The sequence below is a fragment of the Corvus hawaiiensis genome, chromosome 2 (assembly GCF_020740725.1).
Source record: "Corvus hawaiiensis isolate bCorHaw1 chromosome 2, bCorHaw1.pri.cur, whole genome shotgun sequence".
Taxonomy (NCBI): Eukaryota; Metazoa; Chordata; class Aves; order Passeriformes; family Corvidae; genus Corvus; species Corvus hawaiiensis.
In genome coordinates this window covers 99,208,965-99,226,331 of record NC_063214.1, presented here as the reverse complement: position 1 = coordinate 99,226,331, position 17,367 = coordinate 99,208,965, and the positions used below count along the sequence as shown (strand labels likewise).

The window sequence follows — 17,367 nt, the reverse complement described above, 5'->3', positions numbered from 1 at the left end:
TTATTTTGCTGATGTGTGTTTTATTGTTTATCATTTAATGACTATAGGACTGGAAATTTGAAAATTCTGAAATAAATTTAACTTATTAATAAAATGCTGTAAGGTCTGAAGTTTTTATTCAATTCTACAAACATTTGAATGTACAATCAGGTGTTTCTGTAGCTGAAAATTTTGCCTAAAAATTATAATGGTAATTTAAAGAGCTTTCATACATATCTCTAAGGTGAACCTAGTGGGTTGTGAGCTTTTGTAATACTTGCCTGTAGCCTGATGATAAAGTTCTTGCTGATTGTAGTCACCTTTGTCAGGAAGTCCGGGAGAATCCATACATGGGAGACAGATAAAATATGTGTAAAAAATGAAATAGATGACCTAAATGCTAAGATATTTCATTCATTTTAATTTTTTTAACCTTGAAATAAATAAATCTTACTAACTAGCTGGAAGTGAAAGTTTTAAGAATATAAATCTTACTAACTAGCTGGAAGTGAAAGTTTTAAGAATAGCTATATTTAAGTTTATTGTGTGGTCAGCCACTTTCCCCTAAGGTTAATTTCAGAGTGTTAAACTTCCAGTAAATGTTACAAAGCTTTATTTTTATTGTAATTTTATCTCACTAACAGACCTTCTGGATCCAGTCAGGTCTGTGCTACCAGTTTCTGTTGACACAGCTATTTTGTCCTCGGAAGTAGCTATGCTGGCAAAACCCTGCCTTTGACAATAGACCCAGTATTTTCAGCTAAGCATGTGTTATTTTGTTTGGTGGTGTTGAAGGATTTTACCAACAGTTCTGTTATGTACACAGGTCATATGTGCAGTGAGATAAAATCACAGATTTATTAGTGACTAAGACAGACCTTACCACAACAGTTCTCTCCCTCTGGCCTGGCCAAAGCTCTGAATGGAGGCAAAACCAGGGGTCACCACGATTGCTTTTTGATCCTCGGTGTGCCCCTTGCAGCAATGTCTTTGGGTCATAGAAGTGAATGGCTACTTCCAGTCTTCTCAAAATTACTGTGATTTGCACCACTGTTTTTCTACATTACTCTAAATATTGTCAGTGCATGCATTTGCAAGTAATGATGTAAATTAGGTTCTTTTTATTTGAAAGAGTAACTGTAAAGCAGATGGTAGTTGAGTACCATGAACTGGAAAAGAAAGAAAGAAAGACTTTAGGAATGAAGGTTCTAAAAAAAAAAAAAAAAAAGAGGGACAGAGAGAGGAATCAGATAATTCAGATAATATGTAGCTAGGCAAGGTGACCCAATAAGTACTAAGTCTTGTTACTTATAAATGATTTCAGAGTCTACATTGCTTTTCCATACGAATATCTGTCATGTCCGGGTTGAAAACAGATGCTTTGCCTTCCGCATCACAACTTAACTCAGGAGTGTCACATTTGATTACTGCCCATTGTCACTTCTGTGCAAGGAGATAGGTTAATTTGTCACTGCTTGGGCATTGTAAGAGGTACAAAGCAGGATTTTTTAGGCCATTGGGCTTGTGGACTTAATATTTTCCAGTGGATACACAGACTGCATTATATTTAATGTCTGTAGAAATGAAAGAGGGGGAATTTGCCTGAGAAAAAGTTTAAAATATACCAGTTCTTGAATAACTGTAGCCCTAACTCATAAATTATTCTGCCTCTGTCTACAATGATAGAAATGTCTGTCCCATGAGAGAACTGTGACTCTCCTCATGGGTCTCGTTGGAGTTGGACCTGGTGACCATGTGGCCCAGAGACACAACCATTATTTTCCATATGGAAAATGTTTCCAGTTCAAGATACCTCAGATAGCAGGAGGGCTGTGCCCTCAATCTCCAGAGTGAAGGCAGGAAGCTGTCAGGGCTGGTGAGTGCCTGGGCATGGACACACAGCGGTTGATGGCACAAGGCCTGGTAGGAAAGCAGCAGAGGACGAGGCAGAAAGAAAGGGACTTACCTTGTCACATGCTTACCTGTGCTGCTTGAAGTTCCCTCCCACACTGGAGTGATCAAGCCCCTCAGCTGTTTCCAAGGCTGGGGTCTGACTGATTTCTCCACAAATAAAGTATGGAGAAGAGCTACCATGTATTTTGATCTTCCATCATTAAGGCTGGGAGAGATGTCGAGTGGGGCTGTGAGAGTACCTCTGTCAGTCTGTTTCGTTGGAGGCTTGGTTTGTTTCTTTTAAAGGTAATGTTGTGTTGAATGGAGCACAGAAATCAGTCTGACATTTCCCATCATGCTTTTAATTTCAGAAGAGAATCAACGATCCGGTTGCTTTCAGGTCATGGTATTAGGATTCCTGGCTACCTGGAAAAAAATTATAAACTATGGGAACTCTGACAGGGAGAATGGAAACATAAGCCCTGTCCTTATCAGTACTCTGTTCAAACAGTGGGTGGTATAGCTTGGATAGGCAAGGCTAAAGCTCTCAAATTCAACCAGTATAGAAAGAGTAATTTCCCTCTCTTCATTTCTGAACTCTGTGAATGGCACGCTTATCTGTCCAAATGTGCATATTTTGTTTAGGGTTTGCTGCCTTTAATCTTTGCACAGAAAAGATGGGAATTTATTTCCAAAAGTTCTCCTGAAAATGAGGAGATCTGAACAAGTCTGACAGATGTTGCCAATGAACTCTGGAAATATTTCATGTAAAAAAAGCAGTAGGATTACAAATCAGTTGTTTACAAAGCCCATTAAGGGTATGACTGCTCTGAATAACCACTGATGAGCTTGCTCCGAAGGAAAGCCTGAGCTATTGCACCAGTGATAGTGTGGTAACAGTATTGCTGCAGTAAATGGCTTTGTTAGGTGAACAAGACACCTTAAAAGAATGATTAAATTACCAACACTGGTACTTGGATTTTAAAATTTAATTTTAAGCTAGTCATAGCAAAGGCATGAGGTAAATATTTCTTCTAAGACTACATTAACCAAGCATTTATGACATCTTGCATTATTTCATTTGCTGTTCTGATTAAGAAATTAACAGAGACTAGCATTCATCCGTTCTCACATGTAGCTGAGTTGTGTAGCAGGTTTCTCATAAACCTCTTCGGTACAAGCTGAAAAGTATAGAGTGGCTGCTGAGGAATGAGCAAAGAGAACTAAAGAGGTATGAAATTGGAGAGAATTCTGAGTGATTAATTTGCACAGAGTTTAAGACGCCAGTGGTGGAGCAAATATCTGACTGGAGGAACTAATGGGCAAAATATGACACTTAACTGGTGGAAGTGGGAGGAGTGGAAAGATGTTACTACACATCTTTCAGTATCACTTCAGCAGTGATTCAATTTCATGGTCAGTTTATGCCCAAACTACTTTCAGCTATTGGTGGAAAGTGGTGGCTACACCATTCTTCCTATTCATACCTGTTACCCAGTGCCACATTCCCAGATTCTTGATCTAGTTGGGAAACTAATCTTTGCCGTGTGCCAAGTGACAAAAATGTGCAACTGGGGCTAGGAGGAGAATATGATAATCCATTCCAGAATCAGCAGCATTTTAACTATGCTTCTGCAGGAGTAAGTCATGTTTATGCACATAATGAACAAGTAAAGCCTTCCAGCTGGAGTTATTCCTGCTAAACTAAAGAGAACAAAAATAGATGTTAACAGGAACAAAGTTTGCACTTGCTGGCTGCTATTCCCCAGAGGAACAGTTAATAGGAGCATACACTGGCACTCTATATACAGCACAGTAGATGGCCAACTGTTAGGTTTTACATATTTCGGAGCCTTTATTTTTGTCTGTTCTGTTATTACTAAAACTGAGTTTGCTGTGAATGCAACATTGCCCAGCTTCTAAGTTTGTGTTACCATCAGTAGCAGATCCCTGGGGAGTTACTGATAGCCCTGGGCCCTCTGAATTCACATTTCAGACTCTGCTGTGACTTCAGATCCTTTTCTCTGCGGCATACATAAGGTCATGGATAGCTCTATATGCCAGCATAGCCAGATTATGTTGAGCACAGCACAGTGTAAGTGCTGCCATGTGGATCAAAATTCTTAATGCATTACACATACCACAGTCACACAAAGCTAAACAAAACTGTTAGGTAATTGTCACCTTGTCATCAGCCAGTTGCTATAACAACTAAAACAAGGCTCAAAGCAAGCCAAGACAAGCCCAGAAAAAGTAAAGCCTTACATCCCTAGTTCCACAGGCAAAGTTAGTACAAGACCTGTGCCTGGTAACAGGCACAGCAGTAATGACTGTGCTGCATTATCAGGCTATATAATAAGTCAGAATCGAGTCAATACAACCAATGGAAAGTGAAAAGGTATTCAGCTCTCTGGAATAATTTGGTTAAAATTTTAACATCAAGCATACGTAAAAAGGTCTGTTGATTATTATTTTTCTTTTCTGATGAGACTTCAATGAATTCAATGCTTCTGAAACACCTTTATTAGATATGAAATTAGGTACGAAATTCTGTTAGTAGTCAGTATTTTTTTTGTGTCAAATCTAAAAGATATCAGAGAATGGATGGACCTGTTTTTACACACAAAGGAAGGGCTTCAGAGTTTGCTGAAAGTTCTTTACTCTTGGTTTTTGGGTTTTTTTTCAGCTAAATGTCAGCTTCCTGACTTTAAGTCATTTTTTAGTCTCATCTTGCTTGTAAACTTTTCTTACATGAAAGATTGCAAGTAAAACAAGTTTTAAAAGAAAGTCTTGCAAAAGCTTCCTTAAAATTGCACAAATTAAGAGATATATAGCATTTCTTGAACAGAGTTTTGTATTACTTTCTGTCTTCATTAGGGCAATTAATCCCAAATTACTAGCAGTAGCTAGTATTTACTATCTAACTACTTCTAGGCAGTAGTTCAATCAAAAGGAAAATATGAACATAAGGTGAAGATTTTCCTACTGACTCGTGAAGTCTTAAGTAAATGATCTAAATGAGTTGCATAGTAGGAAGGGGGATTTTGTTTCTGTGATCTTCTTTTCTTGATATTCTTTTTTTTTTATTGTGTTTTGCAGAGGGGATAAATTCAAGGAAAGAATAATTTTTTTAACTTGCTTTTAAATGCAGAGGAATGTAGCATATAATCCTCATTCAAGACACAGACTTTTGCCCAACTGAAAGGAGAGTTTGCATATCTTGCCCTGGTAGTCTGTGTGATGTGAATTTTCTGAAGCACTGATCAAACTACTTGCTATAATGAGGAAAAATACACCAGACCAAAAAAAAAAAGAAAAAAAAGCTGCTGATCTTCTATCCACATTCCCTAATATTTTTGCATGTGACTCAATAATTTGTTTATGGTTGCAATTGTTTAATATTCTGCTTGAAGATCAGAGTTAACATATTGATTCTTTATGCTGCAATTTTGGTCTGCATTTCTTCTGGGAGAAAAAAATTCAAGGCAAACCCACAAATTCTTATGGATTTCAAACTTGGAAATAGAAATGGTCTGTCATCTTTTGGTTTCAACTGCAAGGAGCTGCAAAATGGATCTGGAAAGGCAATACTTTGCTTTGCATACCTTCTCTGTGAGAACAAAGCTTTGGGGGGTTGATGGGAGGAAAAGATCAAATAAATTGCCCATATTTTTTATACCTGAGTAGCCAGAGTTTCTTTCTGTCTCTTGGTTTCTGTTTTAGGCTCCAGATGAAATTCTTGTGGAATACTGTTAGAAATGTAATTTCCCAACCCACTGACCTTCTCATGTGTCCTGATTCTGCCGAGAAAGGTCATCCTCCAGTGTCTTTACTTAGAAGGACCTATCCAAAAGCTGCTTTTGTGATCCCAAAGCTCTTAATGATTGAGACCCAATGACCCAACAAGAAACTCTGCATTTTATTTTTGTTGGTGTTATCTTTATGCCATCAGAGTCAGTTCCCACATGCAGAGATAGCCAGATGTAAAGGGTGTGTAAGTCCCTTTGTGAATGGGGGAAGGGAACAGCCTCCTTTGGGAAACTCCTTGCCTGTCTTATCCCACCTTGTAGAAACACAGACTGAGGATGCTGTATCATTATCAGTCCTAGTCAATGTAAGACTTCTGCCACCAACCCACCATGTGCTTACCCTGCCGCCACAAGATGTGTGCATATTTTTTTTTTTCCCTCTGGAAAACAGGATGGAGGAAAGGGAACACTTTGGAGTGCTAATTTCTTCAGGTGAAATCCTGATGGGATTGGGAGAATGAAATTATTTTCAGAGCCTTAAGAAATCTTCTGTGATATGGAAATATTTCCTGCCCTACTAGAGAAATGGCATAACATAGGAACATTGGAAGTATTAACTCTTGAGTTAAGGATGTAGTTGCATGCCTGTTTAAGGAAGGAGGATTTATGGTAAATCTTTCCTCACTTTAAACCTGAGGTAGAAAGAGCACCTCCATATGTGGTAAGAAATTTAGGTATTAAAAAAAGGAAGGAACTTAGTTCTGAACCTCTATTTTTAATGGTCTCTCTCTGGATGAGGACAAGTGTGTGTTCAGTATGAGATTTGTGGATCTGAGAGAGCATAAAAGGAATGGTTTGCTTTTTCTTGTTCATCCATTTCTCCCAAAGTTGTGAAATTTTGTAAATACTTCTGTACCTTCCCACTCTGGTTCTATGCTGTTCATCTTGCTTAGCAGATGTTGTACAGTTTCTTTTATTCTATGTTACCTAATGCTCCAATTCTACTTTTGGTGGATGTGCTGGGGACAACAGGGACTTCTAATAGTAACTTTTAAAGTGGCATTTGCCAGAATATATAAGTATTTTATGGTTATGTAAATTAAATGAGGCAAAACCTTTGGTGAGGAGAAATAGGTAACAGGGAGCTATTCATAAAGTAAGAATTTATAAGGTACTTTTGATTGATCTTTGATTTTCAAAGTTTAAAAAAGAGCAAAAGATTAAATGGATTTGCCTAACTATTGTAAATATTTGTCCATTATACCAGTGTGTTTTTGCTATATAATGTGTTTAGTAATGATGATACCAAGTGTTTCACTCTAATTTTACAGGCTTGCAACTATTTAACCAAATATTCTTTCTTAGGAGAAATTTTTCAAGGGCACCTGGTCAAAAATAATTCAGCACATTCAGAAAACATCACTTCCATAAATTGACAATATTTGAAAAGAAAACTGACCCCTTTCAAGTAGTTTAAGTGGGTGTCTGAATGCTGTGAGAAGTTTATATGTACAATGAAAATGGAGTTGTAATATATTCCTTGAGAAAAAAAAACACATACAGAGAATGTATAGATAGGAAAGAGGTGGTGTTCGTGAGTCTTTTGACAGACTCACAGAAGAGCCTTGAGACCATCTCTGTAGTCTCTGGCCATCCTGTAGGATAGACATCTCATTGGAACCCATTTCTGGGGTATTCACAACTTAAAATTCCTTTGCAGTTTTTTGCACAAGTCCATTCAGGATCTTAACTAGGAATTAAGCTCAAGATTTCCAGATGATGGAGACAGAAACCACCTGTGCTCCTACTCAGGCAACATTACTGGCAGTTATTCTCATGGAGAGAGGCCTTTTAAAAGGGTTTGTCATGCCAGTTTAATGAAGATAGGGTTGCAATGCTGGTGTGGAGTCCCCTGGTACTGTCAGGCATTGCTACTGTGCAGTTCTGTTCAAGGAATGAACACTGTTTCCCTGAGTTAGTCAGTGCTTTGATTCAGAGTGAAAAGGTTATAAAGTCAATAAAGACCATGGGGGAAAAGTGCTGAGTTTGCACACTTGAGTGAGCACCAGTGTGAAGGGTTGTGGTTTTGCTTGCACTTATAAGCCTGTTTTCATTTCAAAGGGGTTTGATACATGTAACTGGGAGTGGAGTTTGGCTCCAAATATCGTTCTAAAGATTAAACTGCATCAGTGATCTGCCAATGCACTGGAAAGGTTAAATTGAGTTCAGCTCATTTAGCTTTGGCATGATGATTAATTTCAAGATATATCAGTTACGAATACTAGTTTCAAGTATTTACTGAAAAATCCAATAATTGCATGGGAACTTTGCAAAGTAAAATAACATCAGTTAACTGTGATTTTGCTCCCAGCTGATCAGGTGATTGTGACCTTGACACGGCTCTTTGCTCCAGCTCTCCCCTCTGCTCTCCTATGTACAAAACTGACACGATCACCTCTACACTTGAAAAGTCCTTGATACTGTTCATATTTACTGCTCATTACCAAAGGTCTTTTGCTTTACAGGCTTAGCTGTTAAAACAGGTGAGATGGCAAATGCTGACATGATAGTTTTGCACTGTTATAGAAGAGGTTTGCATATATTATTAAATCCCCTAATGAAGATGATGAAGAATCAGCCTATTAACAGTTCAGAATTAGGTATACTGCTGGTATATTAGATATATTAACTCTTGTTCCTCTTTTCTTTGATATTTCAGTGCTACGGCTGTTGAAGGATGGTGCTGACCCTCATATGCTTCTTTCCTCAGGAGGCTCCTTGCTCCATCTGGTAAGACGGATTGAAGATTAGTGTTAGTGACTGTGGATAAATATGGTGGGATAGTGAGTAGCAGATTTGGCATATTAATGAAAAAGAAAGGCTTAGCAATATTTTTTTTAACTACACTGAGCTCTGCTATGGCTATGATTGCATCCAGCAATGCTTTTTAAATAAATGGTCATTTTCAAATTGCTTACAAAAGAATGGATCATGTCATAGAAGTGGTAGCTAACAAAGGAGAATGAAATGTTTTATTTATAAATTATCTGTGCAGTAAGAAAGAACAAAGGAAATATTGCTTGATTCCAAGTACAAAATTATATGGTTCAGAGATTCACCATTCCTATATGAAAAACCCCCATGATTTAGCATATTTCCTTTTGTTTTTGTGCATATTTTCTTGCACCAGTTTCCTACATGTGGATAGTTAACACATTATTTGCTTTTAGTTTATCGTTATTTGCATAACAATTCTGATTAAGTAACAAGAAGATAAAATAAAAACAATTTGTATATAATAACCAAAATAAAAACAAGAGGTAAGGGCATGTGGAGGAAAGACTGACAGGCAGACAGAAAATACCATAGGAGTAGAATTTCGACATTGCTGAAACGAGTAGCAAAATTCATAATTAATTCCTACATCTTATGATCCTTTTCTTTGGTATGTGATGCTTCAGTTGCAGACAGGCTCTCTGTTCAATGTGAAACTATTTTAAGACTTTGTTGCACACTGTGGCTAAAAGAAATGCAACAAAGCAAAGTAACAAAAAGTCTGCTGGCAGAGTGTTTCCTTTTAGAACACTTGGATTGAGTTTCTCATAGTGTGTATGCAAAATAGAGCAATTTATTGATGAAAAAGAGCCCCTGTAATATTACTGGACTCCAGCACACCTGTGACCATGTTCTTGCAAGATACAGCATTTCCATTATGGAATCAATCTGTATTTTCCATCTTCCATGGCCATGCTCTTTACCAAGGACTTTAAGAAATAGAGGCCAAGGTAAGGGGAGAGTGCAGTACTGATTTGGAAGAGAGAAATTTTAATTCTCTTTTCTCTCCTCCAACTATTTGTCTGCTATAAAGGTGCTCAATCACTCTTTAAAAATGCAATCCAAATGAGATGTTACTTTGGCATTCCCAAAACAGAGGCATCCCAAATCTCACCCCCTACCAAAAGCCCTAGAAGGCAATCTTTATCTTCAGTGTGGATGATTTGACATAAGTGTAAGGCATTTTCAAATAAAAGAAAGAAAAATTATTCTTCAGGGATTTTATGTTGCTTTGTCTAGTTTAGCTGATGCACACTTTTTAACTGCAGATAAAATCTGCAGCTGAACTGTGTCATTTTAGGTTTCTTGATCTGCATCACGCCCCAATTCACTGTCACAATCAGTATCTCTCGACTGGTGCCTGCTGCTTCACAGGCACCCATACGCTTCCAAAGGAAGGAAAGATTTCTGCAGTAAGAAATTTGCAATAGAGAGCTATGTGTAACCTACTGCCTCAGTTTAGTCAGAGTTACATGTAAGTACTCATAATTCATTTACAGGAAAATGCTCATCCTACTGGAGATAGAGGCAAACCTGAATTCAATGAAATTGGGATTTGACCTTGATTTGGGAGCAGTACAGAGAGGAGAGAAGAATCATGATACAGGGAAACAGATAAGCCAAGTTTATTTTCCAGCAAGAGTTGAAACTAGTGATTTGGCATGCACCTGTGTTATATTCTTAATTGTTAGTTTTACCACTGTGAAACTGCTTTGTCAGAAGGGGGGTTTAGATTTATTCTTTCCAGTTGTAAGCAAAATGTTTTTATGCCAGAATGAATGAAAATCTGATTCATTATATAATTCCTTCTTCCTTTTCCATATCAGTTAACTTCCAAAATGTGATATAATTCTTAAAAAAAATCAAACGTGACACTTGATAAAGATTCTGCTTTTATCCCTGTAAACAGTATCCCAATATAGTGGAATCTAGGGAAGCTATGGGAACTTCAAAAGATTCACTGAACTCTCTTTAGGTTTCATGGGAGGAAAAGTACAATAAAAAGCGAGTACTTGCCTGAGCTGCCCATTCAGCGGGAAGCCCATGGTGCCGTATAAATTCACACAGGCAGTCACCCACCCCTGCCCTTATAACAAAGTATGTGCGTAACAGTTTTATTCTGGAACTTTTACTGAGCATGTCCAGTTGTTTCACAAAATCCATTAAGCAGGAATCAAGGAGCAGCAACAAATCTAAGCTGCAACTAATCACAAAAGGCTCTATGTCTATTATTAATACAAAAAATGGCTCAGTGATACCTGTCATCTGTAGAATTTTTTTTTTTTTTTTTTTTACTTAACAATGCCTTGAAATTGTGGTTAATGTTAGATTATGCTGATCTGTAATATAAAGTGCCTTACCTCTGATTTGTTAAAATTTCAATATAGAACAGCTCAATTTAAGTTGTACTGATACAATGAATGATAATGATGCAACAAAACAAAACTATATCTAGAGTTGCCTGGTAAGTTAAAGGAAATACATCAGAACTTAAGTTCTGTTCTATAATTTAATGGTCAGTATACCTGGAAATCATTTAGGGCAGAACTTCTTTTATCCTGATGGAATTAACATTCATCTTCTGGGTTATGTCTGTTTATGAATGCAGGGGAACATGCAGCTGCTGCATTCAGCTGAAGATCTCAGCTATATCTTGACTTCACAGTCAAATCCAGTTACACACTTTTCTTTCTTCCTCACTTCCTTTAGTGTCCTGGCTTCCATGCCAGATTAAAATAAGTCTCTAAAGAGTTACTGAGATTGTGTGTAAGTCTTAAGGATCTTAACTGAGGTGCCCTGATTGTCTTTTAAGGTATTATCCATAACCTATGCATAAAAAGTCACAAATGTGACAGAGGAGCAAGGTCAAAACAATGTCTAGGCCATTTTTTTCTTTTCTAATAAAATTTGTGAGCATGACCAAGGTGTAGAAACGTGCACACATACAGATGTGCATCCCTCCACCCCACAAAAACACCCTTAGTGTGAGCAGTATTTATCTGACAGAGAGGCTTGAACAGGAATCAGTATAGTTAGTGAGTTGGAAATAGAAGTGGGGTATGAAGAGGGGTGTATTATTGTCGTGAACTTCACAGAAGGCAGAAATTCATGTATATGTGGACATATGTATGTGTGGGTGTACATATACTTAGATGCCTCTACTCATGATGTGATCATCATGCACTGATGCCTGTGCACTAATTTGGAATGACAATATAGAACAGAAAAAAGCCCCGTCCTTACTGTAGATTCAGCAGATTTCATACAGGAAATAAGGGAGTCTGTGAATCATGCACATGGAACTGGTAATCTCCACACAGTTATTTCTATAGATTTCTCAGCTGTTGTTCCCTACAAACACAGCGGCTTAACTACAGTGCGTCATCCTCCCAGTTTAAATCGTATGTAATAAATTTATTTGTACACTGAGGAAAACACCATCCCTAATCTGCTCTTTTTTCTTCTAGTGTGCTCGCTATGATAATGCATTTGCTGCAGAAATTCTAATTGACAGAGGAGTAAATGTAAATCATCAAGATGAGGATTTTTGGACGTCAATGCATGTAGCCTGTGCCTGTGATAATCCTGATATCATCCTGCTACTGCTATTAGTAAGTAAAGCAATCCAATGCATTGTGTGATTGAAAAGGAGACAGAATGTAGCACCCTCAGGTCTGAAACTGCTGTATGAATGCAACATATTGCTATTAATGATATCAGTGAAAGCATATATCGTGTTTGGTTTTTTCTTGACATTGCTTTGGTGCTCAGGATTTTAGAAGACATGTTTAGGACTTCAATGAGAATAAATTGCAATCAATGTCAAGTATCTCCTATTTCTTCTGTGTGGTCAGGAGCTTATATTGCTGATAAGCACTCAGTACCAAATGGGATATTCAGACAATTTCTTTTCTTTTCTCCTTGTCACTTTCTGTTAACAGTTGAGTTCTCAGACAATCTTATAAAAACCTTCCTCTGAAAAGGAAATATTGGCTCACTTATACTCAGTATTCATAAAAAAGTGCTTGTGGACATGGTCAAAATAAGACAAATTTAATATTGATATAAACAACTTCGACTTTCTAGTGCTGAGTTTGTCCAATATATAATAGATATGGAATTCAGCCTCTGTAGAGAAGAGTAGTGTGCCCAGGTGGCCAAGAAGGCCAGTGGCATCCTGGCCTGTGTCAGCAATAGTGTGGCCAGTAGGACCAGGGCAGTGATTGTCGCCCTGTACTCAGCATTGGTGAGGCCGCACCTCAAATTGTGTGTTTAGGTTAGGGCCCCTCACTACAAGAAAGCTATTGAGGATCTGGAGCAAGTCCAGGGAAAGGCAGCAGAGCTGAGGAAGGATCTGGACCACAAGTCCTATGAAAAGCAGCTGAAGGAGCTGGGATTGTTTAGGACAGAGAAGAAAAGGCTCAGAGAAAACCTGAAAGGAGGTTGTAGCAAGGCAGGGGTTGGCCCCTCCTGCCAGATAGCAAGCAAGAGGACAAGAAGAAATGGCTTCAAGTCGAACCAGGGGATGTTTAGATGTGATATTAGGGAAAGCTTTCTGTGCTGAAAGAGTAGTCAGCATTGGAATAGGCGGTCCATAGAAATGGCAGAGTCAACATCCCTGGAAGTATTTAAAAGGTGTGTAGATGTGACAGATAGGGCCATGGTTTAGTGGTGGACTTGGCAATGCTGAGTTAATGGTTGGACTCGATGATCTTAAATGTCCTTTCCAACCTAAATAATTCTCTGGTTCTGTTTTGTGCTTCCATTCTTAGGAGCACGAACCTCTAGTTTTATGCAAAGATATTAATGCAGCTGTTTCTCTCAGTCCACGTAATATTGCTCTTTAAAACTAGTGCAGAAACAGTTCACAGTCTGACTTAAAATTTTTTAGTATTTTTGTATCATTTTTAAATTTTCATGTTTTAAATAGGTCATTCCAAGGTCAGCATATCTTATCATTGTATTTCAATGTTACAAGTAAAGGAAAGGGAGAAATACTTTTAGACTGTATCCTTGATAATACCTTTCATGAAATCTCTGTGGGAGATTATTTAGTCCATTCCATCTGCTCAGACAAGTGTTTGCCCAGGACCAAATCTTCAAGGACGGAAACTCCAGACTCACGGGGCAACCTGTACAGTTAAAAAACCAAAAAAACAAAACCAAAACAACAAATAAAACCAGACACCTGATTTTAAACATTGTCATTACTCTTTGCAAACAAAGGATAAAATTTCTGGTAATGTTTTATCTCTTGTATTACCTTGATCTGTCCAATGTAGATCCCTCTGAAGCCTGTGTATCCTTTCTATGTATAAATGAACAGTTCATTTATACAAACTCCTGTACTATGGGAAACTCTTGTAATAGGGGGAATTTTCAGAAGTTCTGAATGCAGTGCTGTTGTTGTCATTAATATGAGTAGTTGAGGTTATAGAGGACACTCATAAAATTTTCATCTTGTTTTTGCAAGAAGCTCGATCTTATTAAACCTCAAGTATTTCTATACAGGGTTATATCAAAAATAATTTTCCATTGCCCATCATTTGAGTGTTATTTGATTTGGTCCCTGTTCCGGTTTGGTCAAATTTAGAAATATATCCTCTGAGAGAAGGCACAACCACCCCTCCCCCCACCAGGTTCAGGGAAAAAAAAATTCTCCTCGAAGGAAAGTGAAAGAGACAAAAACTATTTGTTTAACAAACACACAAGAAAAGGATATAATGCTAAATAATAAAATCTTCTGCTGTGAAGAAAAAACCTGGGAAAGTGTTCGAGTCCTCCCTTTGGTCTCCTTGGAGCTGGGGCTTGGCCCAGGCCCAGGCCCTCTGTGCTCGGTGGAAAGTCCTCCTGATGTGCTCTGATATTAAAGCAATCCACGGAAAAAGGGAAAAATCCGAAATTCCAGGGAAGGAAAAAAAAAGTTCAACTCTCAGTCTCTCTCCGGAGAAGAAGAAAAAAAAACTGAAAAAAACCTGGTTGAAAGCTGGCTGGGAAAAAAAAGTCTCTCTCTCTGTGTGACCTTGGACAAGCTGCAAACTGCTTTGAAAAAGTTTTGCTCAGTTTTTCCTTCCCCCTCTCAGGCTCAGTTTAAAGGCATGGAAAGGCACAAGAATTAATTTCTGGGCAGAGGGCAGCGATATGGGATACACACCATAAAGTCACCCCAAGACAGTCCCTGTTGGTTACAAGTTGCCTTCATGTGAAGGTTCTAAGTACTCTCTGATAATTTGGTGTGAATAGGTTATCTAATATATTAAAATCTCAATAAGCAGAGGTACACCCATATGTATTTTTGCAGATAAAGTTTGAATTGTCCATATTATTTGCAATAACTTCTGATAAATTTGCCCACAATTTAGGTGGTCAGCACATTTAAAGGCAGAATTTCCTTGACTGGATAAATAATGACAGTATACTCTCCCTTCTAGAGTCAAAATAAAGATTTTTAAATTTTTAGATTTAAAGATTTTTAAAGAGATGGAAGAGGAAGGGAAATATTCTTAGGTAAGCAGTAGTTTTTGAACCATGACATTAATGCTATCTTTAATAATATTTGACAAAGTAAAGATGAAAATTGAGGTTGGAGAGACTTATTTTTCACAATTCTGAATTGCCTTTGCATGAGCAATTCACATTAGAAATTACTTTGCCTTCAGGTTCGAGTGTTTCATGGACCATATCTAATGTGCAGCATGAGCCTCGATAATGCCAGTATGAACTATAGTCAGCTTCTATTATGCCACCAATTTTCATTGGAAGAAAAAGTAACACTTCTTGTAACCTCAGGAATTACTTTAAAATAAATATTTCTTCTGGACTGACTTTATAGGCCAGACAATACAATATTTTCTGTTTTAAATATGTCACCTAAAAGGTAACAGCATGGTCCTTTAGTTGTTCAATTCTGATTTCTGGAAAACTGTCACAGAAACCAGTGGAGATTTCCTCAGTGAGGACTTCAAAACATTTCCTGAAGGAGGAAAAAAAAAAAAAAAAAAAAAAAATATATATATATATATGGTATATGTAGATCTCAGAAGGCTATCAATGAAGATTTACTTAAACATGCCCAGTTTCTGACTTTACCCCACTTTTGGTGGTCTTCATTTTTCTCTGTCTGAGACAAGATAGTGACTTGTCATTCATCATCTTAGGTGTGGTAACTCACAATTTCTTTGCTCTGGTGGATAGCAATGGCAAAATCAAAGCTCGTTCACTGCAAACTAGGAGGAGCTGTAGCTGTTTGTAATGTGGTAATCTGCTGTCGTGCCCTGTTAGAGGGCTATTGGGGTTGTGAGCACTGTTTTTGGAATAGATGCAGAATGAAATGCTTGAAGCTATTTCTTTCCATAATTTCCAACACTTTACCCTAGGTGGTATAGCTTTCCAGGGACATATTTTTGTCTTCTCAGTTTGTAGCTGTCAGCAAGGGGCGGGGGAGCCCTGAACTGAACAGCCAGGAGATCCATCCCGTGTCTGCTAAACAGTCAGTGAGTGAGGAACTTACCCTGGGGCAGCACGTGAGGAGCTGCAGAGATCAGAAGTGATCCATAGGGTCTGGCTGCTGTACATGCCGATGAGGTAGGAAAGGTCACGTTCATCAGTCACTTCTTGACCGAATCAGCCTTGCCTATTCTCCCTGTGGCATAGGGAATTGCTTTTCATGGATTTTGTATGAAGAAAACTCCTGTAGCGGGTTGAAGAGAATGCTGAAGTGCCTTTCATTTAAGAACAAATGTGTGTAGGCTTGTATACATTTGTGCCCACATGAAATCTTTTAAGAGAGTATGAACAGCAACCAGATTTATTGGAAGTATCTTCTCTGTCATTCCTCACTTTGGAAGGCTCAGGACTGGATGCTCTGTCAGCAGTTTCATCCGATTGGGTGTGGTCTTTTTGCATCGTTTTGGGTGCATTGCAACATTTTATTTTATATTAATTTCCTGCACTTGTTCTATATTGAATTGAAACACTAGCCAAGATTTGTAGCTTAGTAGCTAGTGTTCTTTGTCCTATGCTACCAGAGTTACAGAATGTCTGTGCACTGTATTTAGATGCTGCTTCCTCTTTGTTAGCTGTAGCAAGTGTTTAGTCCTCTCAGTATCCCTTGAAATGGCTGCAGCTTTAAACCTGTACCCATCACCTGCAGTCTAATTGTTCCTCCACAAAAGACAATTTTTAGCTTCAGATACTTTTAATTGATACATAAGAGTGGGTAACCTTCACTTGACCTGTGCACTGTTCAAACTATCTTCTTGTCATGACAGCTCAGCCCCACACTGTCTCTTGTTCACTCCACCCAGGTCAGGATGGGGGAAAGAATCGGAAGCGTGAAAGTGAGAAAACTTGTGGGCTGAGAGAAAGACAGTTTAATAGGTTAAGCACAAACTGCACACATAAGCAAAGCAAAAGAAAAAATAATTCACCGCATCCTATCAGCAGGCAGGTGTTCAGCCATCTCCAGGGAAGCTGGGCTCCATCACACGTAATGGTGTCTTAGGAAGACAAATGCCATCACTCTGAACATCCTCCTCCTTCCTCCTTCTTTTCCCAGCTTTATATGTTGATCATGAGGCCATATGGTGTGGGATATCACTCTGAACAGTTGGGGCCAGCTGTCCCTTCTGTGTCCCCTCCCAGCTCCTTTGCACCTCCAGCCTGCATTGGTGGGGTGAGGTGAGGAACAGAAGAGGCCTTGGCTCTGTGTAAGTGCTGCTCAGCAATAGCTAAAACATCCCTGTGTTATCAACAGCCTCTCCAACACAGCCTCACATTGGCTACTGTGAAGAAAATTACTCAGTCCCAGCCAGAACCTGCACACATGGGGTAAACATTGATACTGTTGCAATGTTCTATATTAACATTGGCTACTAAGGCAGTAGGGTATATCGATAAAAATACCACTTTG

General features: G+C 38.4%; 1 protein-coding gene across 8 annotated transcripts in view; it reads left to right on the top strand.

Moving 5' to 3' along the window:
- The window catches only part of MYO16 (myosin XVI), a 370,010-nt gene that overhangs the window by 120,170 nt on the left and 232,473 nt on the right, over window positions 1-17,367 (top strand). For all 8 annotated transcript variants that reach the window (XM_048328397.1, XM_048328433.1, XM_048328379.1 and 5 more), the window contains exons 3-4: window positions 8,341-8,411; window positions 11,924-12,067. In XM_048328397.1, the coding sequence (XP_048184354.1) occupies window positions 8,341-8,411; window positions 11,924-12,067 (215 nt within the window). The remainder of the gene's footprint in view (window positions 1-8,340; window positions 8,412-11,923; window positions 12,068-17,367) is intronic.